Consider the following 24,578-nt stretch of genomic DNA (forward strand, 5'->3'; position numbering starts at 1 on the left):
ATACTAAGTAGATTTAATATATATTATTTTTACACTTCAATATTGCAACGGAAGGTAAAATATTAAAAAATTGCATTTTATAAACTTTTATTTCATAATTTTTTAAAAAAATTTTGTTTAAGATATAAAATGTATTATCTTAAAATAGTACAATTATTATTACATCTTTTTAATTTAATTGATAGAGTTTTTAAATTATTTATACAAAAGAATGTATTTATAAGCTGTTTAAAAATAAGTTTGAAAATAAAAAATAAAAACTATTATTTTTAAAATTTTTACTAATAGATATAACTATTATTCTCTATGTTTATAAAGTTAGTGTTAAAATATATTTTTTTAAATCAATATTGGATATTAGTGTTTTATTTGACTTTTGATAGTAAATATTTAAAATATCTAAATGATTATTAGATTCAAAACATTTATGTTATCTGTCTCAATGTAATAATTAATTAGATTTTCATTGATATATTGTAATTGTATACATTTTTTAAATGTAAAATACAATGGTAATGACTGAAAACATGAATACCAAAACTTATTAATCATAAATCAGAGTCTAAAATTATAATAATTAAATTCGTATACGTATAAAAATTAGACCTTTTCAAAAACAATTTTATTCTGGGTTACATTTTGTTTGTTGTGACTGAAGTATTGTTGATGATATTTGTTTACCAGCAGAAAGCATTTGATTTTCTAGTGGAATATCCATAAATTTATGGGATGTTGGGGTAAATACATCATCATTTTTTTTTGCAACTATTTTATTTAATGCTACTTGATCACTATTTAAAGATTGGTAAAATATCCGAGTTTGTGATTTTGGAAATTGTACAGATTCTTGATTTGTTTGATTATGTAACTCATGTTCATATACTACTTCTGAAATACTTTCTAAATTAGGTAATAAAAGATTTGTGTTCATTAAATCCTCGAAATGACCTGTAAAACAAAACATAATTATTTTAATGCTTCTATTAACATTTTATAAAATAGTAAGTATATTATGTGATAACTACTAAATAAATTTAAATTAAAAACAAAGCCAGAGAAAAACAATTTTTATACCAATTACAAAATAAAAACATAAACAATTTTTGGATGATAATTTAAAAAGATAATTAAAATAATTATTTTTTATAAGTTAATAGTATTTATAGTATAATATTTATAACATTGGGAGATTAGTAGAATGTGACAATTTTTGCTATGAGATTATGGCAACAAAATAAATCTGTATAATTAAAATGATTTTATACTTTCAATAATACTTGAGAGAGGATCATAGAAACATAATTTGGTTTTATAACTCATATTGCTTCCCAATACTCCCAACATTTAAATAATTATACAATATGCATGAGTTGTCATATCATCATTGGTTAAATAAGATACATGATTTATGTTGTTATCACAAATACCATAATAAACCGGTCTCTATTTTATGCGTGAAAAAAAAATAATAATAATTAATAAAAAATAGTCTTACGTTTTTGTATATAACTTGGATTACGAAATTTTGGATGTTTTAGCCATCCTATAAGATTAACATTGTTATGTTTTCTCATCCAAACTCTATTTTCTTCATTTTCGGAATATAAACCATCATCAGCCCATTTTAAACAAAACAATGGCCACAATTTGTTACCAAAAAACGTTCCAAAATATTCAGCACATACTTGTCTTACAGCTTCTTCGGTTAGAACATTTGAACGACTTCTTATTAAAAATTTTTTACATTCCTGCAATACACATTTACTTATTAAAATATTAAAATTTAATATTATTTAATTTAAAAAAGTACAATTTATTTTTGAATTATGATAAAAATATTTTAAATATAAAATAATTCATAATATGATTATGAATTAGTTATTTGAAAATCATACAATCAAAATAAACTATAATAGAATGTGTTCTCATAATTAAGGTGTTAACAAATAACAATACTTATTTTAGTATAATACTTGAAGAATAATTATACGAAACTTGGACAATTTAATTTAGTATAAAAATAATTTATTCCTGTATAATGTAACACTGTGTCAAATAACAAATTTAATTTTCAGATAAATTATTTAAAGTTTTTAATTTTCTAAGATCTTCTTTTCAACTTTTCTAAATTGACATTTTTTTTTATTTTTCTGTATTTTAGTTAATGATCTGTTATATTTAATGTTATCTATTGTTTTTTTTATGGTACTTGGTAAAAGTATTTATTTTTTTTTATTAGAAAAAATCAATCTGTATACCATCTACCAGGTGTGTCTAACTAGTGGCCTGCGGAAGTATTCCAACTAGTCTGGGAACATTTTATAAAATTAATAATTTTTACAGGTATAAATAATGATAAAAATTATAATTGCAAAATATCTTACAATTATTAATTTTAATTAAAAAAAAATATATTAGATTTTAGAATATTAATAGAAATAAATTAGTATGAAATTTAGGCTTGTTTTTAAGAATCAATCTCATTCAGTATAAACTAACGTGGAAAATAATACTGATACTGAAAAATATAAACAAATAAGTTTGAAATAATTTTACATTATAAAGGATATAAATTAAGAAATGTACTTAAGTTAAAAGTTAATTTATTATAAATTGTTATATATTGCAGTTTTTTGATTCAAAATAAAGATGTTTTAATAATTAATAATGAACTATTTTATAAAAAGTTCTAATAAAAAAGTTTTGCTTATAAATTATAACCAAGGCTCGAATTTTATAGCATTTGTTAAATTTTATTGGATACAGATAAAAATAGAAGAGTAAGTTATAAATTTGTTTTATGCACCAGACTTCAAATATGAAATTTTATTTTGCTATTTTTTGCATATTAAAAGGATTTTTAGCTTTTAGTGCTAAATTTTGGTGTCATTTTCCGCTAAATGTTATATTAATATAACTTTTATTTTGTATTTTCATAAAATTAATTTATATTATATGGTATGAAACTATGAAACATAACAATATGACAATTTTGAATAGTTGCCATACTCAAAAAGCTTTTATATTTTAAAGTTTAATGAATCAACAAATTCAAGTAGTATTACATAATATTTTTTTAAAAAAAAGTTTGTAGTATAAATTTTTTATTATTTACAACTTTTTAAAAAAAAATTTAATGTATTAATTTATAAATATAAGTTTTTTCATTTGTGAACAAAATAAATTTTCATTTTTGTTATTTATTGTGTTTTTAGGGCATATTATAGTGCTTATTTTAGTAATTTTTAGTGCTAAAAATCCGAGCCCTGATTATAATCAATCAACCTACATTTGTAAAAAACTTTTAAAAGTAATGCTAACAAATAGACAACTTCATGTCCATTATCATGATTAAAAATTGCTTAATATAACTTTTACTGGTATTATTAAATACAATAAATCATAAATCATTTATCTCTATAATAAAAAGATGTATCAAGTATTTGATGAGCAGAGAAGTTGAGAATAAAATTGTAATCAAAAAAAGCTTTAAGTTATTTATCTACAATTAACTTTTTGTCATTAATGATTTATGTACTAAGTTAACAAATCCCATAAGTTTGTACATTTTAAATAATAGTTGTTACCAAAACACATTACAGCTTAAATTAGTTTTATAAGTAAAAAGTATAACTAACAATCATTTTCTTACCCTTAATAAATAAAATAATCTATAAGTAACTTCAGCTTGTACAATGTTAACTGCTTCGTCAGTTAAGTTTGAATTAGGACTATCTTTAGAATGTTTACTATTAACTTCATCCATACAAATTTTTACAGATCTTTCAGTAATTACTAAATGTTTAATTCTTTTTCTTAGTGGAATTGGAGTAATTTTTGAATTAGCAATTACTTCATTATGAATTGAAATAGGTGGACGAGGTAAAGGAACACGGGTTGGAAATGAATTTGGACGTACAGGAAGTGGTGTTTGTCGGGGTAAAGATTGTTTTGGTAAACTTTGACGAGGGGAACAACTTTGACGTGGAGAACTTTGCCTAGGTGATGTTTGTCGTTGTATAGTTTGCCGAGGGGAAGCATTTCGTACTGGAGGATTTCGTGGGCTTGGAAGTCGAGGGGACGGCATATTTCTTAAAACCTATGAACATAACCATAAAATTAAATTAATCAATTATAATACATATTTAGAATTTAATTATGTTTGACTTACTTGTGATTGAATATTTACAGGTTTTAATATTAATCTATAATCAACACCTCTTCGTGGGGATGATACCATAGCTGCTCGATAGTTTGATGGTAAAATAACTGATCGAATAGTTTGATGTTGTCCAATACGTATATTATTTTCATTATTTGGTTGTGTGTTATTACGAGTAAGTATAGTTCCAGGTTTTTGAGATATTGGAATTTGCATATAATTTGTATTGAGCTGTTGAATATTTGAAACTGGAGTACTTGATGAGCTAGGTTTACTATCAGTTGAATTGATTCCCTTCAGAAAAAAAATAAAATAAAAATTATTAAAATATTCTATCTTTAAAAAATAATTTAATAGTAAAATAATATCATAAGATTATACATTTTAAACGTTATAATTGAATATTTTTAAATACACGATACATCAAAAACTAAATATTAATGTATCATTTATATAAAATATATTATTTTATTATGTTGCAAATTTTTTATAAAGTGTTCAACTTCTGAAAATAATATGAATGCAGTATGCACAAAACTTCATTAAATAAATAAAAATAACTATTAATAATAAGTTTAAATTAAATTAGTTTCGCATTAATAAAAATATTAATTAGGTATTGATTAATGGTATTAATTAAAACAGACAACTTTTTGAGTAAAATATATTTTTAGCATTTAAAGATCAAATAGTTAATTTATTATTTGAATAAAATGTTTTATTTTAAATGTATTAATATTTTAGTCTGCATTTAAATATTACAAGTAAATTAATATTTATATAATTACATAGTATATTACAAGACTAAAAGATGACTCTAAATTAGTTGTTTAAATATTGTTTATGATAATTTTCACTTTGTAAGAAAATAAATGTTATTAAATTAATATTAGTAATAAAATATTATTTAAGTATAAAATATATCCTCTAACAATTTTTTTTTTTTTATTGACAAAATTAATTTTTTTTCATATAGTTTCATAATTTTGTCTTACTTGGGTTGTAACATTAACTGAGTTTAGAACTAATTTACAATCAGTGCTTTGCTGTGAAGAAACAGCCGTTCGGTAATTTGATGGCAAAATAACTGAACGAATTGATTGATGTTGAGATTTTGGTTGTTGATTATCAACATTAGATCTTAAAGTATTAGTCCCAGACTTTTGAATTAATGGTATTTGCATATAATTTGAATTAATTTTTTGTAGACTTGATATGGGGACATTTTTAGTACGGGACCAATCATTTGATGTTAGTATATAACTTGTACCAGGTTTTTGTTCATTTAGCTCTAAAATTATAATAACATAAATTAATTGATAAATTGATTTTCTAATTATATTTGTATATTTACTAGGTCTAAAAGAAATTTTCGTAGTGTCATTTCCTTTAATTTGACTGTAGTATGTTGCATTTAGTCTAGGGAAATTTAATCCAGTCCTTTGAAATATTGGAGATGTACATGTGGCGACACCACCTGTTCTAGAAACCGTAATACTTGACCCAGCTAAATAAATGAATAAATATATTATAGTATTAAATTGAAAAATGTCCATAGGTAGGCACTTAAACTAAAACATGTTTATAAACAATACTTAACATTGTAATGAATTTAAGATTGATATGAAAAGTTTCTTAAATAATACAAAGTCAAGGTTTAAACAAACATATTCTATGCATAACATTTTCTTAGTTTTATAAAGTACTTACAATTGTTTTCCATGTCAGTTGAAATACTTGATATTGAAGATTGTGTTCCTAATGGCGATATAATACTAGAATTTGTTTTTTGGGTACTCGATGTTAAAATGTATTGTGTATTAGACTTTTGTTCTCCGGCTACTGTGGTAGTTACGACATTGTTCATCCTGACAATATGAGCACCGGATGGCAACATATAAGTAACATTTGACTGCTGAGTACTGGGCGACACAATATGCTTAACGTTGCCAGTGCTCACGTACTGAGGTACAGTTGTTCGGGCGGTCGACTGGACTACATACTGATGGGTGGTAGGTACTTGTGAACTGGCCACGAGGGTGTAGTTGGTGACAGGCCTCAGGTTACTGGACGTCAGCACATAACTATTGGTCGGCGGCGAAATGATTGTAGACGCCATTTGAGTCGTTTGTACTTGACAGGTAACTGCCATCGGTGTAGGAGACGTAGAAGAGCTACAACAGCTTGGTCGTGGAATTTTTTGATCCATTTCGTACGGTTAAGATCAAATGACAGTGGATATTGTATCCACTGGTTGAGCTGGTTTGGACATAATATTAAAATCGAATTAATACAATGACAAATAAATACGTTGACGACCTAGTGTGGTCGCGGACGCCGGGTAGACGAGTGTGCGGTCGAAAACGCGAACAGCAGGCGCTCGAGGCAATAATAAAACGGTTCAAAAAATTCGAACGGGACCAATGTAAATGTTGTACGAAATCGACATCGTACACTGTGACCATTTGAAATGTTGTGTGTATATAACAATATGCACATGACCGATACTGGTATCACACTTTTCGGCGATGTTGATAATGCTCTCGGCCAATGAAAAGCCGTCGTTTGCAAACGGCACCGGCAATCATTATTGTGACACAAAATATCTAATACGATAATAATATGATAAATTAAATTAAATTTATCATGATACTAATATAACGCCATAGATAATAAGTAATAACCAGTGCGACGAACCGACGACTGCGACTCATTTCGTTATTCGTTAATCTGAGTCGGCGATGTGCAAAGAATAAATGTCTAACGACTATTCAACTACCTTTAAAAAAAATAGTAAGTACTCACCTGTTATTATAACCGTTGTCAGTTTTGAAACGTTGACGTCCGAATAGAATTAACGCATTGTGAAAAACAAAAATGCGATCGTTCGAATGCCCATTTTGAATCACTCGGTTTTTCACTTCTGACGATTTGTTTCCGTTCATAAGTTTTTAGCGCATATTTTTGCATATTTTGACATTTTTGGACTAAAAGGACATATTTATACTATTTTTCGCTTACTTATGCACATATTTTTTTATTTTAAGAGCATATTTTAAGTTTGTAGTGCATATTTTGAAGGTTTTTCGAAAATCATGTACTTCGGTGAATATTTTTCATGATCAAGGACACAAATTATTATAATTCACTGTTTCTATATAATTTCTCATAAAGTCGATAGAGGCTAATTTTATCTTAATTGCGAATCTGTAGATTAGATTGCAATAAAGTGATATCAAATTTAGTTAAAACTTATAGAGTCATAGAAAGATAATATAAAATTATTAAAATTAAATATTTAAAGAAAAAATATAATTTTTAGAGCTACCTATAAATAATTTTTTTGAGGACATATTTTAATGAACATTTTTGAATGCATATTTGATGATTTTTCAGTACATTAAAGTCCTTACTCTATGTATTGGGTATTGGAGAAATCTGAGTAGTCTGCAACTCGTAGTGAAATGTTATGATGTATTTGCGAGTTTTGACGATTACATGTAAGATTAGAACAATGATGTTTTGATAATCTAAATTTCATTTCTTATTTAAGTACTATATAATATACTTTTCTTGGTCAGTGCTAACAACTGTCGAGTGTGCATTGTACTGGCCTACCTCTTAGTTAGCACTTGGGACTTCATAATGATTCATCAAAAATAATTTTCTTTGTCATTGTTAATTTATGTATGAGACTATCTCTCTCTTTCTTTCACACACTCTCAATGTTCATACCACCGACCTGTGATAGGGTATTTGGGGTGTTATTCATACCATAATATGTGTTTTATATTTCTGTGTTGTATAAAAATAATGAAATTTAAATGTCTTTCATCTTGGTTAATGTAAACAATGTATATGTACCTGATTTATGGATTTTTTAATATTTTATGTGATAAAATCGTCCTATCTATGCGTCTATGTGTCTCAATCATTTACGGTATCTTATATTATCATGTTTCAGACGCGGCAATATAATATTTGATAAAGTAAACTCTTAATGTTTATCTTTATTTAAATTGTGTATGATTTAACCATGTTGATTGGCGACTGCTGACCAATAGATCCATGCTTCAATTTATTTCATAACTTCAGTACCTAGTTCAATAGTTTAGTTTGAATTTGTCGAATATGGATTCTCTCATTTCTAAAAATGAAAATATTTCCAATCCCCGTGGCCGAGGACGAGGCTTTTTACTAAAAATGATAAATCAAAGACAGAGTTCTGAAAAATCTGTAATTTTACCTTCATCGGTATTACCGATAAAAAATATGAAAAACAATGTTGAAAATACGAGTAATGTTGAAAATATGAGCAATGTTGAAATGACGAGAAATGTTGAAAATATGAGTAATGTTGAAAATATGAGCAATGTTGAAATGACGAGAAATGTTGAAAATAAGAGCAGTGTTGAAAATACTGTTGTACATAACCAAAGCATCATTAAAAAATCTAGTTTTCAAGACTATGATTACAATAATGAAAAACCTGTAAGATCAACTTATATTCCACCTGAACTCAATGAAAACGACGAATCTATTTATGATGATGGAATCACTTCTGGAATAAATTTTGAAAAATTTAATGACATTGAAGTAAAGGTGAATGGTAAAAATATACCTGAAGCTATTGAAAGTTTTGAAACATTAAAAAATATTCCAGAAAAGCTAATGGAGAATATTAAAATGTGTAAATTTGTGAAACCAACTCCTATTCAAAAATATTCTATTCCAATTATTTTGTCTGGTAAAGACTTGATGGCCACTGCACAAACTGGTTCAGGAAAAACGGTTGCTTATGTCTTACCAATCATATTAAAACTACTCATGGATCCAAAAAAACTAGTAAAAGATAGTAATCATAGTGAACCTCAAGTTGTTATAATGGCACCTACGAGAGAATTGGCTGTTCAAATTAAATTGGTTGTTTTAAAATTAACAAGACTTACTGGAATTTCATCATATGTCTGTTATGGTGGTACTTTAGTCAGTTATCAAAAAAATAAAATTCTTGAAGGTTGTCATATACTTGTAGCCACACCTGGTAGAATTAATGAATTTGTTCAGCATGGTTTCATAACATTTTCATCTGTGAGATTTTTTGTTTTGGATGAAGTTGATAGGATGTTAGATGTAGACTCAAAACCAGATATTGATAAAATTTTAAATCATTTTTCAATGCCATCTGTTATGCATAGACAAACAATTATGTTGTCAGCAACTTTACCAGATGAAACTCAGCATTTAGCAAAATTCTATTTAAATAAAAATTATTTATTTTTAGCAGTTGGTATTATTAGTAGCGCTTCACAAGATATAAAACAAACCTTTTACATGGTTAATAGACTTAATAAACGTAAAATGTTATTCAATATTTTGGAAAAAGATCCAGTAGGAACTATAGTGTTTGTAAAATATAAATGGACAGCGGACTTCCTTGCCACATATTTAAGTGAAAAACAAATTCCATCAACAAGTATTCATGGTGATCGTTTACAAGATCAGAGAGAAATAGCATTAAATGATTTTCGCATCAATAAGATGAATGTACTTGTAGCAACAACTGTAGCTTCAAGAGGTTTAGATATTAAATGTGTAAACCATGTTATTAATTATGATATGCCTCAAGAAATTGAAGAGTATGTGCAAAGAATTGGACGTACGGGTAGGTTGGGAAATCGAGGAATTGCTACTTCTTTCTTTGATCCTGATGAAGATTATCTTTTGGTAGACCCATTAATAAAAACTCTAGTGTCGGCAAATCAAGAAATACCTCATTGGTTAGTTAAGTTAAGACGAGAGTCTCTGTGTAATGATGATAATGATGATTTAAATAAATTTGGAGGCTCAGATATAAGAATGATAACAGATTCAGTTGATGAGTGTGAAGACTGGTAAATTCATAATTTAATATTTAATAATTATTATTTTGTTTCATGTATTTAATAAAAAATTATCATGAATAAAATATTATTTATTTATTCTCATTAAATAACTCAATAAAAATTACTTTATTACTTATAATATAGTAAAAATCTAATAGTATTTATCCTTCAAATATTTATTTACATAACTATTAATTTATTATTGCATAGTATATCTATAATATGTATATTTTTATCTATAGAAATACCCTTATAAACTTATTATTATTTATGTTTAGCACTTCTTTTAACAAAAATAAAACAAGAAATAGAAATTCATTGGCGCATCTAGGGGGGCGTGGTGCACAGGGAACTTGTGTACCCCCAAGTATAAAATGTGCACTTTTAAAATCAAAAAGTGTTGTTCTACAAAATGTACTTTAAAATAGGTACCTATTATGTTCCCAATTATACATATATAATATAGTATATATTATTATTATAGAGTATTATAGACAAATTGTATAGTATCTGATGTTTGCATAATATATAAATATAATATATTACAACTTATAAGTTAAAACTATTATTACGGGCTATACAAAGGTAGTTATTTTATGCCTAGACTTAATACAATATGAAATATAATTTTTAATATTAAATTTGCCATTTTAATTATTGAACTATTATTTTTAGGACATTATGAATGTTTTAGTATATTTGCTCAAACTGCAGTAATTGTCTATAAAAATTTATGTTTTGATTATGTTAAAAATAACAGATGAAGTAACTTATCTTAATTTGTACAAATTAATTCAGGTAAGTATCACCATACCAATACACCTTAAGGTATAGGTATGAGCATAGTTTCTCCAATCTCCAGTATGTGTCTAAATTAAAAAATATGCTACAACAGAGATTTACCGATCTATCAATATTAAATGTTGAGAGGGATGTAACAAACAGTTAGAAAAGTGAGTAAATTTTTAATAAATATAAAGTACATACAAGAAAAATCATGTTAAAATAGGTAAGTTGTTCTGATTATTTAATTTTGTTAACCTTTAATTTTATTACCAATATTAAAACGAAAGTATATATAATATATATATATATAAATCTGAATTAGCAGTTATGGTTTTTATAACTATAGTCTGTAAATCTTATGTGAGTTGGGGGTGGGAGAGTTTAGCTTTCATGGGTCTTCACTATTTGTGCAACCTCAAAAATATTATTCTATAGTTGCATCTGTGTAGACATTAATAACAAAAAGCTACTACTTAATTATTTTCGTGTAGGTATTTACTTTGCAAGTCAAATACTGATAAATGGAAAAAACTATCAGATAAATATCAATAAGTAGCAAATTTTGTGGAAGTACTGATAAAAAATGTTGTAACTTTGTCTCCAACTTTTTACTATTGATAATAATGTGCCATTTTGATATTAGAATTATCATTGATATATTTTACAGCCAAATGTATTTGAAATTTAAATCAATAATTAATTATATTTATTTTTGTCTTTTGTAAATTCGTTAATAAATCCTAAACATAGAAAGGAAAATTAAATAATAATAATGATAATAAATTTAAAAAATAAATAAAAATAAATTGTATACATTTTTTTATTATTTGTTAATTATACATAAATTATTATTATAAATAATTAAATTAATTGTATAAAAGTATCTATAATAAAACATTTAAAATTAATTTTTTTTTTATTTAATATATGTAGTCTGTATTAAAATGTTTATTAAATAAAAATTATAAAAGCTTTACCTATAGTATCAAAATGTCAAAAATCGTTCGAGTAAAAGCTTAAAAAACCAGTGGTGGTTTTGAGGATGAGGCAAGTGAGGCGGTGCCTCACCTTAAATTTTGTAGTAAAAAATATTCTAAAAGTATAATTCTTAACTCACCGATACCACACATTTCGCTAACAATCTTTACGTATTTATAGTTTTATTTGAAAAAAATTCTTCTGTACGAAGTTTAATAATATGAATTATCATTTATTTTACTATTGTATAATTTTATTCCGCGTTTATTACAAAAAATAGTGATAAACCGATAAAAAATATATGAAATAATTATTACGTTAACAAACCCTCATATTTCAGTCAGCGGCAATATTTCGATGACGTCAGAAAGGCACCGTTTAACGTCGCCTTTGAATTGTTACTTATGTACATTAATTACACACACACACGACTATTAAATAAGCAAAATTGCGCAAGCGCAATGATCATCGTGAGGCTCGTTTTTCATCGCCTCTAAATACTAAAAATAGATGAATAGGTATTATGGTTAGCCCGCAGCCTGTGATGGCTCATTCAACAACAACACATATAGATATGGATAATCATAAATCATTACTATTGTCCCAAAACCTAATGAAACCGATTTAAATATTAATGTAATTTTTGTTATGAAGGGAGGGGAAGTAATACAAAAGTCGCCTCACTAAAAAAATACAACCAAAACCGCCACTGAAAAAAAACAGTTTTGCATGAATATGTATGTACCTAAAACCTAACTTTCTAGTAATTTTTTTTTTATTATTGGTAGAAAAAAGTCATTAGAAAATTCGTATTAAATTTTCAAGTTTTAGATATAAAAATTTAATACCTAAAAGGCTAAAAACAAAATGCAATTTTTCACGGTTTTCTTTTCGTTAATTTTTTTTATACGCTTATAAAAAGTTACAATATGTCTATACTATCTAGATTCTAGATACTATCTACCTATTATATCTTATTATACGATTAGACAGTAAATTGAATTCCCAAATGAAGGCTATATTATTCTGGTTGTTATACTTATATTATCTTTTATATCAACATCAAGTACAATCGGAAGATTTATGTTATTAAGTTTAATCCACTTTAATTAGGAAATATTCAAATATACCTACTATTTATATATCTACTTATTTTATAATATATAGAGTTCATTTTTATATTCTTAACGGAGTAATGAGTATTGATTTTATCAAGATGTGTTATTTCAAATAACAATAAGTGGGAGGGCGATATAAAATTGCTTATTTATGGAAAGTATCGAACACAAATAATATTAATAATAGTTATTTAATTAAATCCATTCAATACATATAAATTAATATATATATTTTAAATTGTCAACACTTTTTCTTATAGAAAAATAAAAATACAAACTTTGAAAATTACAAAATTACAAAAAAACAAAATTTATAAAATTGAACTTTTATCTGTAAATAAAATTTTAAATTTTAAAAATTAAATAATACCAATATATATTTTTGGCAACAAATACCAAATTGAAATAATAATAGATTACGAGTTACGACCGCACAAAGTAAATAATAAACACACGCAAGTTTGGAATCCATGCATATCGAGTGATTATATTCATCGCCCCGGCGGCAGTATTATTATTGACTATTGTGTACCCCCCTTAGTTTTTGTATTCCGATCATAGTTATGACGATCGACTTTTAACATCGCCTAAGCACCTCATGTGCTGCTCGCGGGTCCCTGCAAATTGTTATTGGTTGTTTCGATTCTCAAAAGCTACAGTGTTGATTGATTAATTTTTAAACTCCCATTTTCTGATAATGTTTTCATAATATTTATTAGTGTAAATATAGGCAACACAATTTTTGTTTTCGACAACCAATATTATATAGGTACTACAATATAAATTTGAAATGTGATATTAACTTATAAATTAGTAATAAATGATAATTTGAGAAGGGGGGAGGGGGTGATCGCACTATCGTCCCTATCTACGAGCCACCACTGGTTATTAGTTTGTCTGTATACACGATAAGTAGCCGAAAAAATGGTTCGATTTTAAAACTTTGAGGGTTATTTTGAACATAAAATTGTATCTATTTTTCAAAATAATCGGAAGAAACAAAACAAACTAAGGAAAACGAGAACTTTTACCCAAATCTATAGTTTTTGATAAAAATCGATTTTGTTTTTTCGTGTAATAAATTCCCGTGTAGGTAATTTGAGAACGAATAACCGTAGGAGCTTGACATTTTTATTAAATAGTTAAACGATTAATTTTTATACGTAATTTAAATGTTAAAATATTTAGTGTTACTTTTTTAGTTATTTTTAGTTGTGAGAAATTTTCGATTTTTTTTGTCCATAAATTTATTATCAATAAAAAATACTCGATGGATCAAAATTATTGAACATTTATAGAACGTCTCATACAAATTGTTTTTATATTTGTTTACCTACTATTATTAAGAACACACAGGTAGGTAATCACAACTTTATTTTATAAACATTTGAAGTTTAAATTTTTACAAAATTTGTGAAAATTGCGAAAATTTACTAATTATAAGTATCTCGTAGTAGGTAAATATTTACGATATCCTAATCTAACCCGTGTTTAGAAAAAGTTAATCTTTTTTTAATTAGTAGGTATGTGCATCACACATAGGTAAAGAGTAGGTATTCTGTGCTTATGTATAGTATACATATAATATTGCTAGCTGACCCCGTACACTTCGTTGCCCGTTAAAAATGCCAATTATTCCTATAATATGATTCAAACTTTATTTAATTTTTTATTTAATATTCGGCTAACGGTGTTGATTATTATAAGAGTACACTTTCCTTTATGTATAGAGAATAGAGATATTATGTACGTGATCATTTGTGTCAAAAAAGATTTAGGTATTTTAACACAATTACCTACTATATTTTTATAGTAGGTATATCAAATAATTTTTAGTTAATATACACCTTTATAGTACCACTAGTGCCAATGAATAAAAACAAAAAACGAAAAAAAGCGTTTAAAATTTTTATCTACCTACTTTATGGATTATTTTTAAATCAACTGAAAGAGCCAAATCGTTTCAACAGCCAAATAAACTATTTAAGTACCAAAGTCAATTGAAAAATAAAAAATAAACTTTTTAACTATAGTTAATAATGCCCATCGTCGGGCAGGTACTCGTACAAATTATTATTATTCATTCGGCGGTGGCGCAACAGGTGCTGTACCCAGTACTAGGTATGTGACGCGAATCATCACAGCATCGTCAGTACACTGTAATAGTGTACAGAGACATTACGGTATTGTAACGCTCTATGACAGGTAATACATTATATTATATTATCAATAATAACGATGATGGTAAAATCGTAGCACGTCGTGTATATTATATATTTTGTCTGTTACACCCAACAACGCGTCGTCCTCGTCGTCGCGTTTATTCTTCGTCGTCCGGACCGTCGACGGTGGCCTCCTGGTACTGCTGGTACTCGGACACCAGGTCGTGCATGTCGGACTCGGCCTCGATGAACTCCATCTCGTCCATGCCCTCGCCCGTGTACCAGTGTAAGAACGCCTTGCGCCGGAACATGGTGGTGAACTGGACGGACACCCGTTTGAACATCTCCTGGATGGCGGTCGTGTTGCCGACGAACGTGCCCGACATCTTCATGCCCCTGGGCGGTATGTCGCACACGGCCGTCTTGGTGTTGTTCGGTATCCACTCGACGAAGTTACTGGAGTTCTTCGTCTGCACGTTGAGCATCTGCTCGTCCACCTCCTTCATGGACGTCCGGCCGCGGAATATGCTGGCCGCGGTCAGGTACCGGCCGTTCCGGGGGTCGCACGCGGCCATCATGTTCTTGGCGTCGAACATCTGCTGGACGAGCTGCGCGACGGACAGCGCCCTGTACGGCTGGCCGCCGCGGGACGTGAGCGGCGCGAACCCGGTGATGAAGAAGTGGAGCCGCGGGAACGGCACCATGTTGACGGACAGCTTCCGGAGGTCGGTGTTCAGTTGTCCGGGAAACCGGAAGCACGTGGTCACGCCGCACATGACCGTCGACACCAGATGGTTCAGATCGCCGTACGTGGGCGTGGTCAGCTTCAGCGTTCGGAAGCAAATGTCGTACAGCGCCTCGTTGTCGATGCAGTACGTCTGGTCGGTGTTCTCCATCAGCTGGTGCACGGACAGCGTAGTGTTGTAAGGTTCTACGACGGTGTCGGACACCTGTACAACGCGTCGATAAACTTTCATGCAATGACTTTCTCGTATATTGTATTATTAGTAAAGGGCTCAGAAGTTATAGGAGTTAATATATATATTATGGACAAAATATGGTTAAAAAACGTAAATTTAAATAACAATAATTAGTACCTATTTAGTATGGGTATACTATAGTATATATTTATTTATGAGTATTATCATTATATAGGTAATAATATTGTTGAATTTGATTTTATTGCATTTTTTTTTTTTTTTATTAAACAATAGAAAAATCTGATGTCTGGAGGAAGTGGTTGCCAGGAACTTGGTCAGCTATGATAGTTATTGAATTGAAAAATATATTATCTTTTTCTAAAATAAATAGTATTCGTAAAAATGTATTTTAAATATTTTCGAAGCTATTAGCTTTAACAAGTTATAACCATTTTTTTTTTTTTTTTTGTAAAATATTAAAACTTTAATTTTTAAACACGTCTTCATTGTTTAAATTGGATTTCTTAATATGTCTACTATAAATCGAGTGCATATTAATAAGGATGAAACTCCTACAACTTCTAAGCCCTAAAATGAACTAGGGTGATCTTTAACGACGGTTTTATGTCGTATTAGGTACGTACAGGCTGCATGTAACCACGCAGGATGGCGGGTAGGCGGACTGGTAGACAGGGCAGACACGCGGACACTATTCTAGGTACCAATGATGTTCGGGGCCGGATTTGTTCCTAATATAATATATATTATACTAATTTGATAAATAGACCTTATAGATTTACAGACCTCATTCATTGCACGCCGCACTCGAATTATTTAGTTTTTGTTTTAAAAAGATAAAAATTAGTATGAGAAAACCGCAGCATAATGTTATAGTACCACGTCCTATTGTATTAATAACTAAAGACTGGATTTTTGTGCAACTAACATTTAAAAACTGCACAATTGCAATTAAAATGATGAAATGTGCGAAATCGTGCAAAAACAAATTTTTTGGAAATTATATAACAAATTTTTCATTTTGTCTTTTGTTTTCAGGTCTAGATATTTTTCATTCCAAGTATCCAATATTTTATTTTAGAACCACGACTGTTAAATTATATCAACTATCTGAACTATCGAATAAAATGGTATAAAACACGAGTTGATTATAGCTGTTGCAAATAAACTGTAAAGTACTACCTATATAATATGTGTATATATAATCAAAAATCGTAGCTATAGTAGTGTCGTCATTATCTTAATTACGTCGTATACTCGTATATTATGTTATATCGATATAAATAAATATATATAATTATATTATTAGGTATAAAAGTTCAATACTTCATATAATAATAATAAAATAATATACCTAAATTGGAGCAAAAATATTTGTACAAAATTAGTACATTTTTATATAAAATAAATTTGAAACGTGCAATTTTGTACAATATAAAACTTTCTTTAAATTAGATAATTTACTTGATTTGGATTTGTACCTAGCTTGTTTCTAAAAACTAATTTTTAAAATGGGACTAATCATTTTTTTAAATTTTTTTATAATACAGTTTATGTTTTGACCATAGTGTTATAATTTTTATTTTATTAGATTAGTGATTCAAAAGTCATAAAATTTTAGTTTCGAAGTGGAGCGATTAATGTATTGATTTTATAGTGATAACTGAAAAGTGTGTATTATTTTAAATTTTATTTTTGTGTATGAGTAGGTACCTACACGATAATAAGCCATCAATAAAATATCGGGTATAAAATTGGATCTAGTTTATACTTTAGAGAAGTTAAACTTAAAAATTCCCTGTACCTACTTATGTTTACAATTAAGAAAAACAAACAAAAATTAATGGAAAAACAAGAATTTTTACACAAATCCATTAGGTAATCAATAAAATAGATATGTTTTTTTTTTTCATGTAATTCGAAAATGAATTATCGTAGATATCTGAAATTTTAATCGAATGCTTATATTATCATTTTATATTTACAATACAATTTTCAAAATAATTAACTATTTTTGAGTTATTTATAAATGCATATGAAATTTTTAATTTATAGTTTTTTTTTGAAAAAAAATTTACTTATAAAATTTATTATTTATTTAATATATATAATTTAGTCATTCAATTGTATATTAATTGTCCTAGTTGATGAGAAGTGTTGACCCAACTGAATAGTGAATAATATGAAAAAGTTCAATCAGAAAATATTGTGTGAACTTGATAATACTTGTCGAACAAATAAAATATTGCTCTAATAATTGGTATACTTTTATTATTATTTTTTTTATTCCAAAAGTTCTAATGTGTGACCTTAAAATTTAATTTGACCTACCATAAAATTGTGTACCAATCTAGTATATTTCCACATTATGATTTTGTTATTCAATTTAAATTATAAGCCATAAGCTGGTATAGGACAAGTTATTTAAATAGCAGAAGAGTAAGTGTATTGGTAGTAACTAACTTCAATGATCGTTAAACATAATATTATTATACCTTCGGCGATGGGACGATGCTGAATGTGGAAATCATGCGGTCCGGAAACTCTTCGCGGATTTTCGCTATTATAAGCGTTCCCATACCGGCACCAGTACCACCACCCAGCGAATGGGTCATTTGAAACCCTTGCAGACAATCGCAAGCTTCCACTTCTTTCCTACAACAAAAAAAAAAATTTAAAGTTATTTTTTGTGCTTTTAAAATTGCTAAGGCAGTATAGATATAATAATATTATCATTTTTTTCTGTATGATTGTTACCTAATAAACAAAATATTAGCTGGGCCAAAGTCTTTGAAATTTTAATACAAAATCCCACATATAAGTTTTTCTTTATCTGTATAAAAATATTTAGAATATGCAGACACAATTATAGCTCAGTGTTACAACCTCTGTGCGTTATTTTAAATTGTTCAAACTATGTTAACATGCGCTACGTATTGATGTATTTTATAACTACACATTTGTGCACGTCGTACTAACGGTCCGCATGCCGGATGTTGGAGGAAATATTAATTTTTAATAAAATAACATCATTCGTCTTTATTTTTACTATTTTACTCCTTGTGTGCCTCTATACATAGGTAATAATCCAGTCACATACCTGATTACGTCGAACACAGAATCCATCAATTCGGCACCTTCGGCATAGTGTCCCTTTGCCCAATTGTTGCCCGCACCAGATTGCCCGAAAATGAAGTTATCCGGTCGGAATAACTTACCGTACGGGCCCGACCTCACCATGTCCATGCTACCGGGTTCCAAATCTACGAGGACTGCTCGTGGTACGTACTTTCCGCCTATTTGATGCACACGTATTAGGTATAGTAAAAGCGTTTCGTCGACATTTTCATAATATTGTTATCATTTTATTCGGAATCATTCATCGAACAACGAAAATAATATAAAGTCTTAGAATTCACGTCTAGCCTTACCAAGCGCCTCGGTGTAGTAGACATTTATCCGTTCCAACTGTAGATCGGAATCTCCTTGATACGTTCCGGTTGAATCAATACCGTGCTCGTCGGATATCACTTCCCAAAACTATGCAGCAATAAAATTTAGCAAACGTAAAAAAAAATAATTCGATGAGTGCGGACTGATGTTGTTTATAGTATATTATAGTTTATAAAAGTCGTCATAACCGAATAATATAATTACTTTGGCGCCGATTTGATTGCCACACTGACCAGCTTGTATGTGACAGATTTCCCGCATAGTTTTCAGATAAAATAACTTAAAATTTTAAAATAAGTACAATGTGTGAGTGTGTGACGGGCTTAACCGTTTTAATGTAAAAGTAAAATTTTGCTTGTAATTTATTGTGTTAATTTAAAATTTAATAATTTTTATATGTTGCTTATAATTTGCGTGTTTTCAATTTATGTTATGTTATGTATGTTATGTTTGTTTATTAATTCATCACTATGGATTTTTAACTTAATTCATAGTAACCGCTAAACATGTTTGTTTGCGGTAACTGTAAAATTAATTAAAATATAGGTATAGTATTAATTTATTACTGTAAAAATTATTCTAATGTATTAATGTATTACATAAAAAATATTTTTAAAATTAAAATCTCGTTTTTATGTACTACGCTTGTATACATAATAACTCACATCCCTACAATAAGACTGTCATTTCTTAAAATGCATTAATTTTGAGTTGTTTCTAATTTTGAATAAAAAATAGCTTTATATAATGCAAATAATTACGCCATAATCAATATAATTTTTCACTTTTTCACCAAAAAGATTTGTCAGTATTCAATTATTCAAGTTTTAGCTTATTTTCAAAGCATCATATACATTTATTTTATGACAGTAAACATTCTTTAATTTATCTAATTGATCACAGAACTCAACCTGTAAGAATACTTTATTTCGATACGTGATCGTCTTGCGCTAAATAAAAATTAATTTTTGTGTGATATGTTAAATAGAAAACGGAAATGATAATATACTTTAGTTGTGTGATATTGTGTTTTATACAATGTGTGTAGATGCAGCTGTAATACATACATAGTTTTACTAGTTTCGCTATTTTTGTATTTTCAAATAGAAATGTTTTACCGCTAAATCTAAAAATTTAGCTGTTTTGCGTTCAATTTGAAAAAAATTAAAAGGTTATAAAGTTTAACTGTTTGGGTTTAAGAATGTATCTCATTATTTGAAAAATTTATTTCGTAAAGGTTTTAGTTTCAATTGATAAAGAATTCACTTATAAATTATAATACTTCTTAGTTTGAAACTTTATATTGTTTTTTAAAACATTAAAACTATACATTTTGAGTTGTATTAATTTTGTTCTAAAAGTACGAATTATTTAACTACTTATCGTATATACGATACTATTTTGAAATCTAACATAACCCAAGTGTATTGGTTAACTGTATAGAGTAGGTATTATAATACCTATTATACCTACTGTAATTGTATTATTGGAAGAACTGTAATTTTAATTACTTATCGTATATGAAAATGTTTCTTTTATGATGTATCTACCTATCAATATATGTGTTAACGGTTTTTCAATTGTAAAAGCACAATGTAACTATTAACACAATTTAAGTTTAAGTTTAAATTGTTTAAACTTGAATTGTGATTCACAGATTATAGTTTCTATAATCTTTACTAACTAGTTATATTTATTGACCGTGTAAAGCTATAATATACATCTATATTAAATAATATTAGAGTTGTATTCTTCATTAAAAAATTCATTGTGTTTTATTATTTTTTGAGTTTAACATCTACTTTCAAATGCATTTATAAAAATTAGATACGAAGAGTAAATCTCTTAATTACTGGTCTTGGATAGATACATTAAGACCATAGATATACAATATACTTACAATTTATTATCTCTAAACGTTATTATATATAATTAGAATATATTCCAAACTAAATGTTATACCTAGTATTATAATATTAAACCTCTTTTTAAATTTAATATTTGAATATTGACGATTAATTAAAAATAATTGGTTTCTAACGTAACGCATTCCAGTATTATAAATACAACACTCAAACAAATTATTTTTTAATAAACCTCACTAAAGCAAAATAAATCTTAGTTCAATTTTAACAATACAATTTTAAGCAGAAAATAACATGAACACAAATCAATATGATAAGCATTGCGAACAACAAAATTTGATGAACACACTGAAAGAGATTCAAAGAGAAAACAATAACAGAAAAATAAATTGTGGTGGGCAAGTGAATCCCGATTCGGGCCCCAAGAAGCGTAACCCTTGTTGTACGTTGTCACCCGTGACGCCGACTCCCTTGACCAAGGCCAACGCTTGCGAAAGACAGAAATTACCGAATAGAAATTTTTGCACTACCGTCAAAAACGAATGTGACGTGTCTGAACTGACCGCGTACGGAAAAGAATTCATTGCGAACAATGGAAAACTGGTGAATAAAAATAATACATTTTTAAAAAATTGGTCAGGTCGTTCTAAAATCACCAGCATGTTAAACGCGTACATCTGTAAGACATAGAAATTATGGATAATATAATTAATGACACTCAATGACTTAACGTGTGCGTTAATAATTATAGCGGTACACATTTTCCGGCTTTTGTCATTGAGTATAATATATTATACTCATACTCTATACCTAATAGTACCTTTGTTATAAATTGCTATAATAATATTAAATTATGACGTTGATATGATATTGTTATTATATTAATGGTCACTGACAATTATATAATAGGACGGCAATTGATTTAAATGCATTATAGTGCTATATTGTATAAAAGATTTGAGGGCGCCCATCGGGAGGACAATAGACAGGGACATATTTTATCTCTCCCCATAAAAAAATAATAAGTATTAATCGCATCGTCTGCATCCAACATATTAAGTTTGGAATGAAATGAAAAAAATTGCAGTTTTTATTTACCGATACTGAATAATAAATTTAATCATAAACCATTTATATGTATAATTTTTAACTGTGATTATTAAAATATATTTAGTTAATTATTTGTACAACGACACAAATAGATAATAGTAATTTTAATAATTTATCTTACATTTTGAGATTTTTTTAAAATTCTTTTCACTCCGCTAAAAATGTTACCTATAAAAACAAAGCCAAATATTTTATCATACTCTCAATTTGGGGTAAATGGACTCGGCCGTATGATCGCTAAGACGTTTAAACGCGATTATATTAGAACGTAAAAATAATAATAATAATAATAATTGTACAATATTGTTTTATTCGGATTTTCCAACGTTATTTAAACAAACAAATTTAAACATATTCTTACATATAAATTATAAAATATTAATATTAATGTTTCAAGTGTCCACCTATGTTGAAGCTGCATAGAAAAAAAGCGATTTTAAATGTCCTTTCATAGTATCGAGCATTTTGATTGTACAACATTTCTAAGCTACGGTCTCTTCAAAAAATGAAAATATGATACTCGCATTTTCGGATGCGTTTCACTGTTTCAGTACTTTCATAAACTGTTTCTGTAGGAATTCATGCAGTTTTGTTTTGTATATTTACACTATCAAAATCGTTTAAGCGAGTCAGAATTTAGTCTTTAAAAAATATATAGGTACATTTATATTTATATAAAACATTTTCAGTAAAATACATAGGTATATTGATCACGATTTTATTGTATCAGTTGAATTTAGGTAACCACTGCTTTTGGTTATTTAAAACTGTCGTAAAAGAAGTTTACGGTAGGTATATGCAAGTGGTTTTTATTTAGTTAGATAACGTCGGATAACCCAATGCCGATAAAATTATATTTTTACACACCTGCAAGACAAAAGGTCAGCAACCCGAATGTCCAAAATAAAATAATTGTATTATTATTATTATTATTATTATTATCTTTTTGCGTTCAAATATCCTAACGTCCAAACGGCCGCTTGCGCATTAATTGTTCCCGTTCGTTATATTCTACATCGGAGAGTACAGCATATCGTTGTTTAGTATTACCGCCTTAGACTCACTGATTAACAGAAGATTTCTTATTTCAGGCTTCGAGATGTGTGTGTGTAAAATTCAACGGTCTTCAAGACTCGTGTCGGCATCCCGGGTGTTATACCAAGGACGGATGCTTGGACAATCCGTTCCCAACGTGTCCACCAGCCCGACAGTGGAAAATCGATTACAACTCTCCCAAAAAGAATAACAAGAGATGCTAATATATTGAACGAACTGTACACTATACCAAACACTTTAACGATAATAAAAAAACACTGTCTAAAACGCATATACGTTATTCTTGTGTACTGAAATAATGTTAATATGGTGTGTTATATAACCCGAGACGCTCGTATATTGAAATTACCTATCAGAGAATAAAAAACAATTTTAGTGTTGTACGTACGGAGTAGAATATTCAAACACCGACAAACTTAATATAATTATTATTTTATATTATTAGGTACATTATATTGCGTTGTATGTATAGATGTAGCAGCAGTTGAACATATAATCGATACCGCTAAAAATGTATAAAGAGTAGTTAATAATCCTCATGACGATTCGACAATAAAAATAATAGTAATACAAAAACTTGGTGAAGAGTCTCAAAAGTACATAGGTTTATGGGTTACATAAAATATTTATGTATTTATAATTTGTATACCGCTCGTAGAATGTATAGTAATATTAATTATAAACAGCGTTGAGGATGAGAATAAATAAATAATATCTAGAGAAAAAACAGACAGACCTGCAGTACTAGACAGAGGTTCCCACTTCCCAAACTGTGGATAGTGTTATATTTTTAAACAATGCATTTTTTAAATACGTGTTAAAAAGAACCAAGTTCATTGATATTACTGTAGGTCGCCAACAAAATTTAAAAAATTCCAAAATGTGCAGTACCATAAAATGTTTGGGAACCTCTGTGCTGGACCCATATCATTAAATAGATCGTGGCCGCCCAGACACTCGAGTATTATTATAATAGTGATATGTACAGTGCGTTGAAATAATTTAACTCAATAAATTAATTTTAACAGAGTGCGTACCTACTGCGATTTTCTGTTTTGCAGTGTA

At 28.0% G+C, this 24,578-nt stretch overlaps 4 protein-coding genes across 5 annotated transcripts; 2 read left to right on the forward strand and 2 right to left on the reverse strand.

Annotated features, from left to right (window-relative positions):
- Nucleotides 1-528: 528 nt before the first annotated feature.
- Nucleotides 529-6,649, reverse strand: LOC114124229 (probable LIM domain-containing serine/threonine-protein kinase DDB_G0286997). The gene is made up of 7 exons (XM_027987417.2): nucleotides 5,873-6,649; nucleotides 5,517-5,669; nucleotides 5,158-5,453; nucleotides 4,172-4,456; nucleotides 3,653-4,099; nucleotides 1,496-1,748; nucleotides 529-948 (listed from the first exon to the last, which is right to left on the reverse strand). Exons 1-7 carry the CDS (start codon nucleotides 6,369-6,371, stop codon nucleotides 623-625), a joined length of 2,259 nt encoding a protein of 752 aa, XP_027843218.2. The 5' UTR covers nucleotides 6,372-6,649; the 3' UTR covers nucleotides 529-622.
- Nucleotides 6,650-6,794: 145 nt separating this feature from the next.
- On the forward strand, nucleotides 6,795-10,171 carry LOC114124222 (ATP-dependent RNA helicase vasa-like). The gene is made up of 2 exons (XM_027987411.2): nucleotides 6,795-6,955; nucleotides 8,127-10,171. Exon 2 carries the CDS (start codon nucleotides 8,294-8,296, stop codon nucleotides 10,058-10,060), a length of 1,767 nt encoding a protein of 588 aa, XP_027843212.1. The 5' UTR covers nucleotides 6,795-6,955; nucleotides 8,127-8,293; the 3' UTR covers nucleotides 10,061-10,171.
- A 5,003-nt stretch (nucleotides 10,172-15,174) lies between these two features.
- On the reverse strand, nucleotides 15,175-19,944 carry LOC114124225 (tubulin beta chain-like). 2 transcript variants are annotated; one of them, XM_050205850.1, is made up of 6 exons: nucleotides 19,687-19,944; nucleotides 19,461-19,569; nucleotides 19,130-19,325; nucleotides 18,525-18,684; nucleotides 16,656-16,760; nucleotides 15,175-16,041 (listed from the first exon to the last, which is right to left on the reverse strand). In XM_050205850.1, the coding sequence occupies exons 1-6, from the start codon at nucleotides 19,741-19,743 to the stop codon at nucleotides 15,250-15,252; spliced, it is 1,419 nt and encodes a 472-aa protein (XP_050061807.1). In that variant the 5' UTR covers nucleotides 19,744-19,944; the 3' UTR covers nucleotides 15,175-15,249. The 2 variants fall into 2 exon arrangements, with proteins under 2 accessions (XP_050061807.1, XP_050061808.1); XM_050205851.1 differs by lacking the exon at nucleotides 16,656-16,760 and having other exon boundaries at nucleotides 19,687-19,938.
- Nucleotides 19,945-21,532: 1,588 nt separating this feature from the next.
- LOC114124223 (uncharacterized) lies at nucleotides 21,533-23,784 on the forward strand. The gene is made up of 2 exons (XM_027987412.2): nucleotides 21,533-21,950; nucleotides 23,549-23,784. The coding sequence occupies exons 1-2, from the start codon at nucleotides 21,642-21,644 to the stop codon at nucleotides 23,714-23,716; spliced, it is 477 nt and encodes a 158-aa protein (XP_027843213.1). The 5' UTR covers nucleotides 21,533-21,641; the 3' UTR covers nucleotides 23,717-23,784.
- The last annotated feature ends 794 nt before the right edge of the window (nucleotides 23,785-24,578 follow it).

Source organism: Aphis gossypii, chromosome X, assembly GCF_020184175.1.
Source record: "Aphis gossypii isolate Hap1 chromosome X, ASM2018417v2, whole genome shotgun sequence".
Taxonomy (NCBI): domain Eukaryota; kingdom Metazoa; phylum Arthropoda; class Insecta; order Hemiptera; family Aphididae; genus Aphis; species Aphis gossypii.

Excerpts from the sequence above, each read along its gene's own strand:
- LOC114124229 (XM_027987417.2), bottom strand. The coding sequence starts at position 6,371 with ATGGATCAAAAAATTCCACGACCAAGCTGTTGTAGCTCTTCTACGTCT. Across the intron at positions 1,749-3,652 it reads GATTATTTTATTTATTAAGG|GAATGTAAAAAATTTTTAAT; the intron begins GTAAGAAAATGA and ends TGTGTATTGCAG. Across the intron at positions 949-1,495 it reads TCCAAGTTATATACAAAAAC|GTCATTTCGAGGATTTAATG; the intron begins GTAAGACTATTT and ends TTTGTTTTACAG.
- LOC114124222 (XM_027987411.2), top strand. The coding sequence starts at position 8,294 with ATGGATTCTCTCATTTCTAAAAATGAAAATATTTCCAATCCCCGTGGC.
- LOC114124225 (XM_050205850.1), bottom strand. The coding sequence starts at position 19,743 with ATGCGGGAAATCTGTCACATACAAGCTGGTCAGTGTGGCAATCAAATC. Across the intron at positions 19,326-19,460 it reads CTACTACACCGAGGCGCTTG|GCGGAAAGTACGTACCACGA; the intron begins GTAAGGCTAGAC and ends TGCATCAAATAG. Across the intron at positions 18,685-19,129 it reads TCTGTGTTCGACGTAATCAG|GAAAGAAGTGGAAGCTTGCG; the intron begins GTATGTGACTGG and ends TTTTTGTTGTAG.
- LOC114124223 (XM_027987412.2), top strand. The coding sequence starts at position 21,642 with ATGAACACAAATCAATATGATAAGCATTGCGAACAACAAAATTTGATG. Across the intron at positions 21,951-23,548 it reads TTGCGAACAATGGAAAACTG|GCTTCGAGATGTGTGTGTGT; the intron begins GTGAATAAAAAT and ends TTCTTATTTCAG.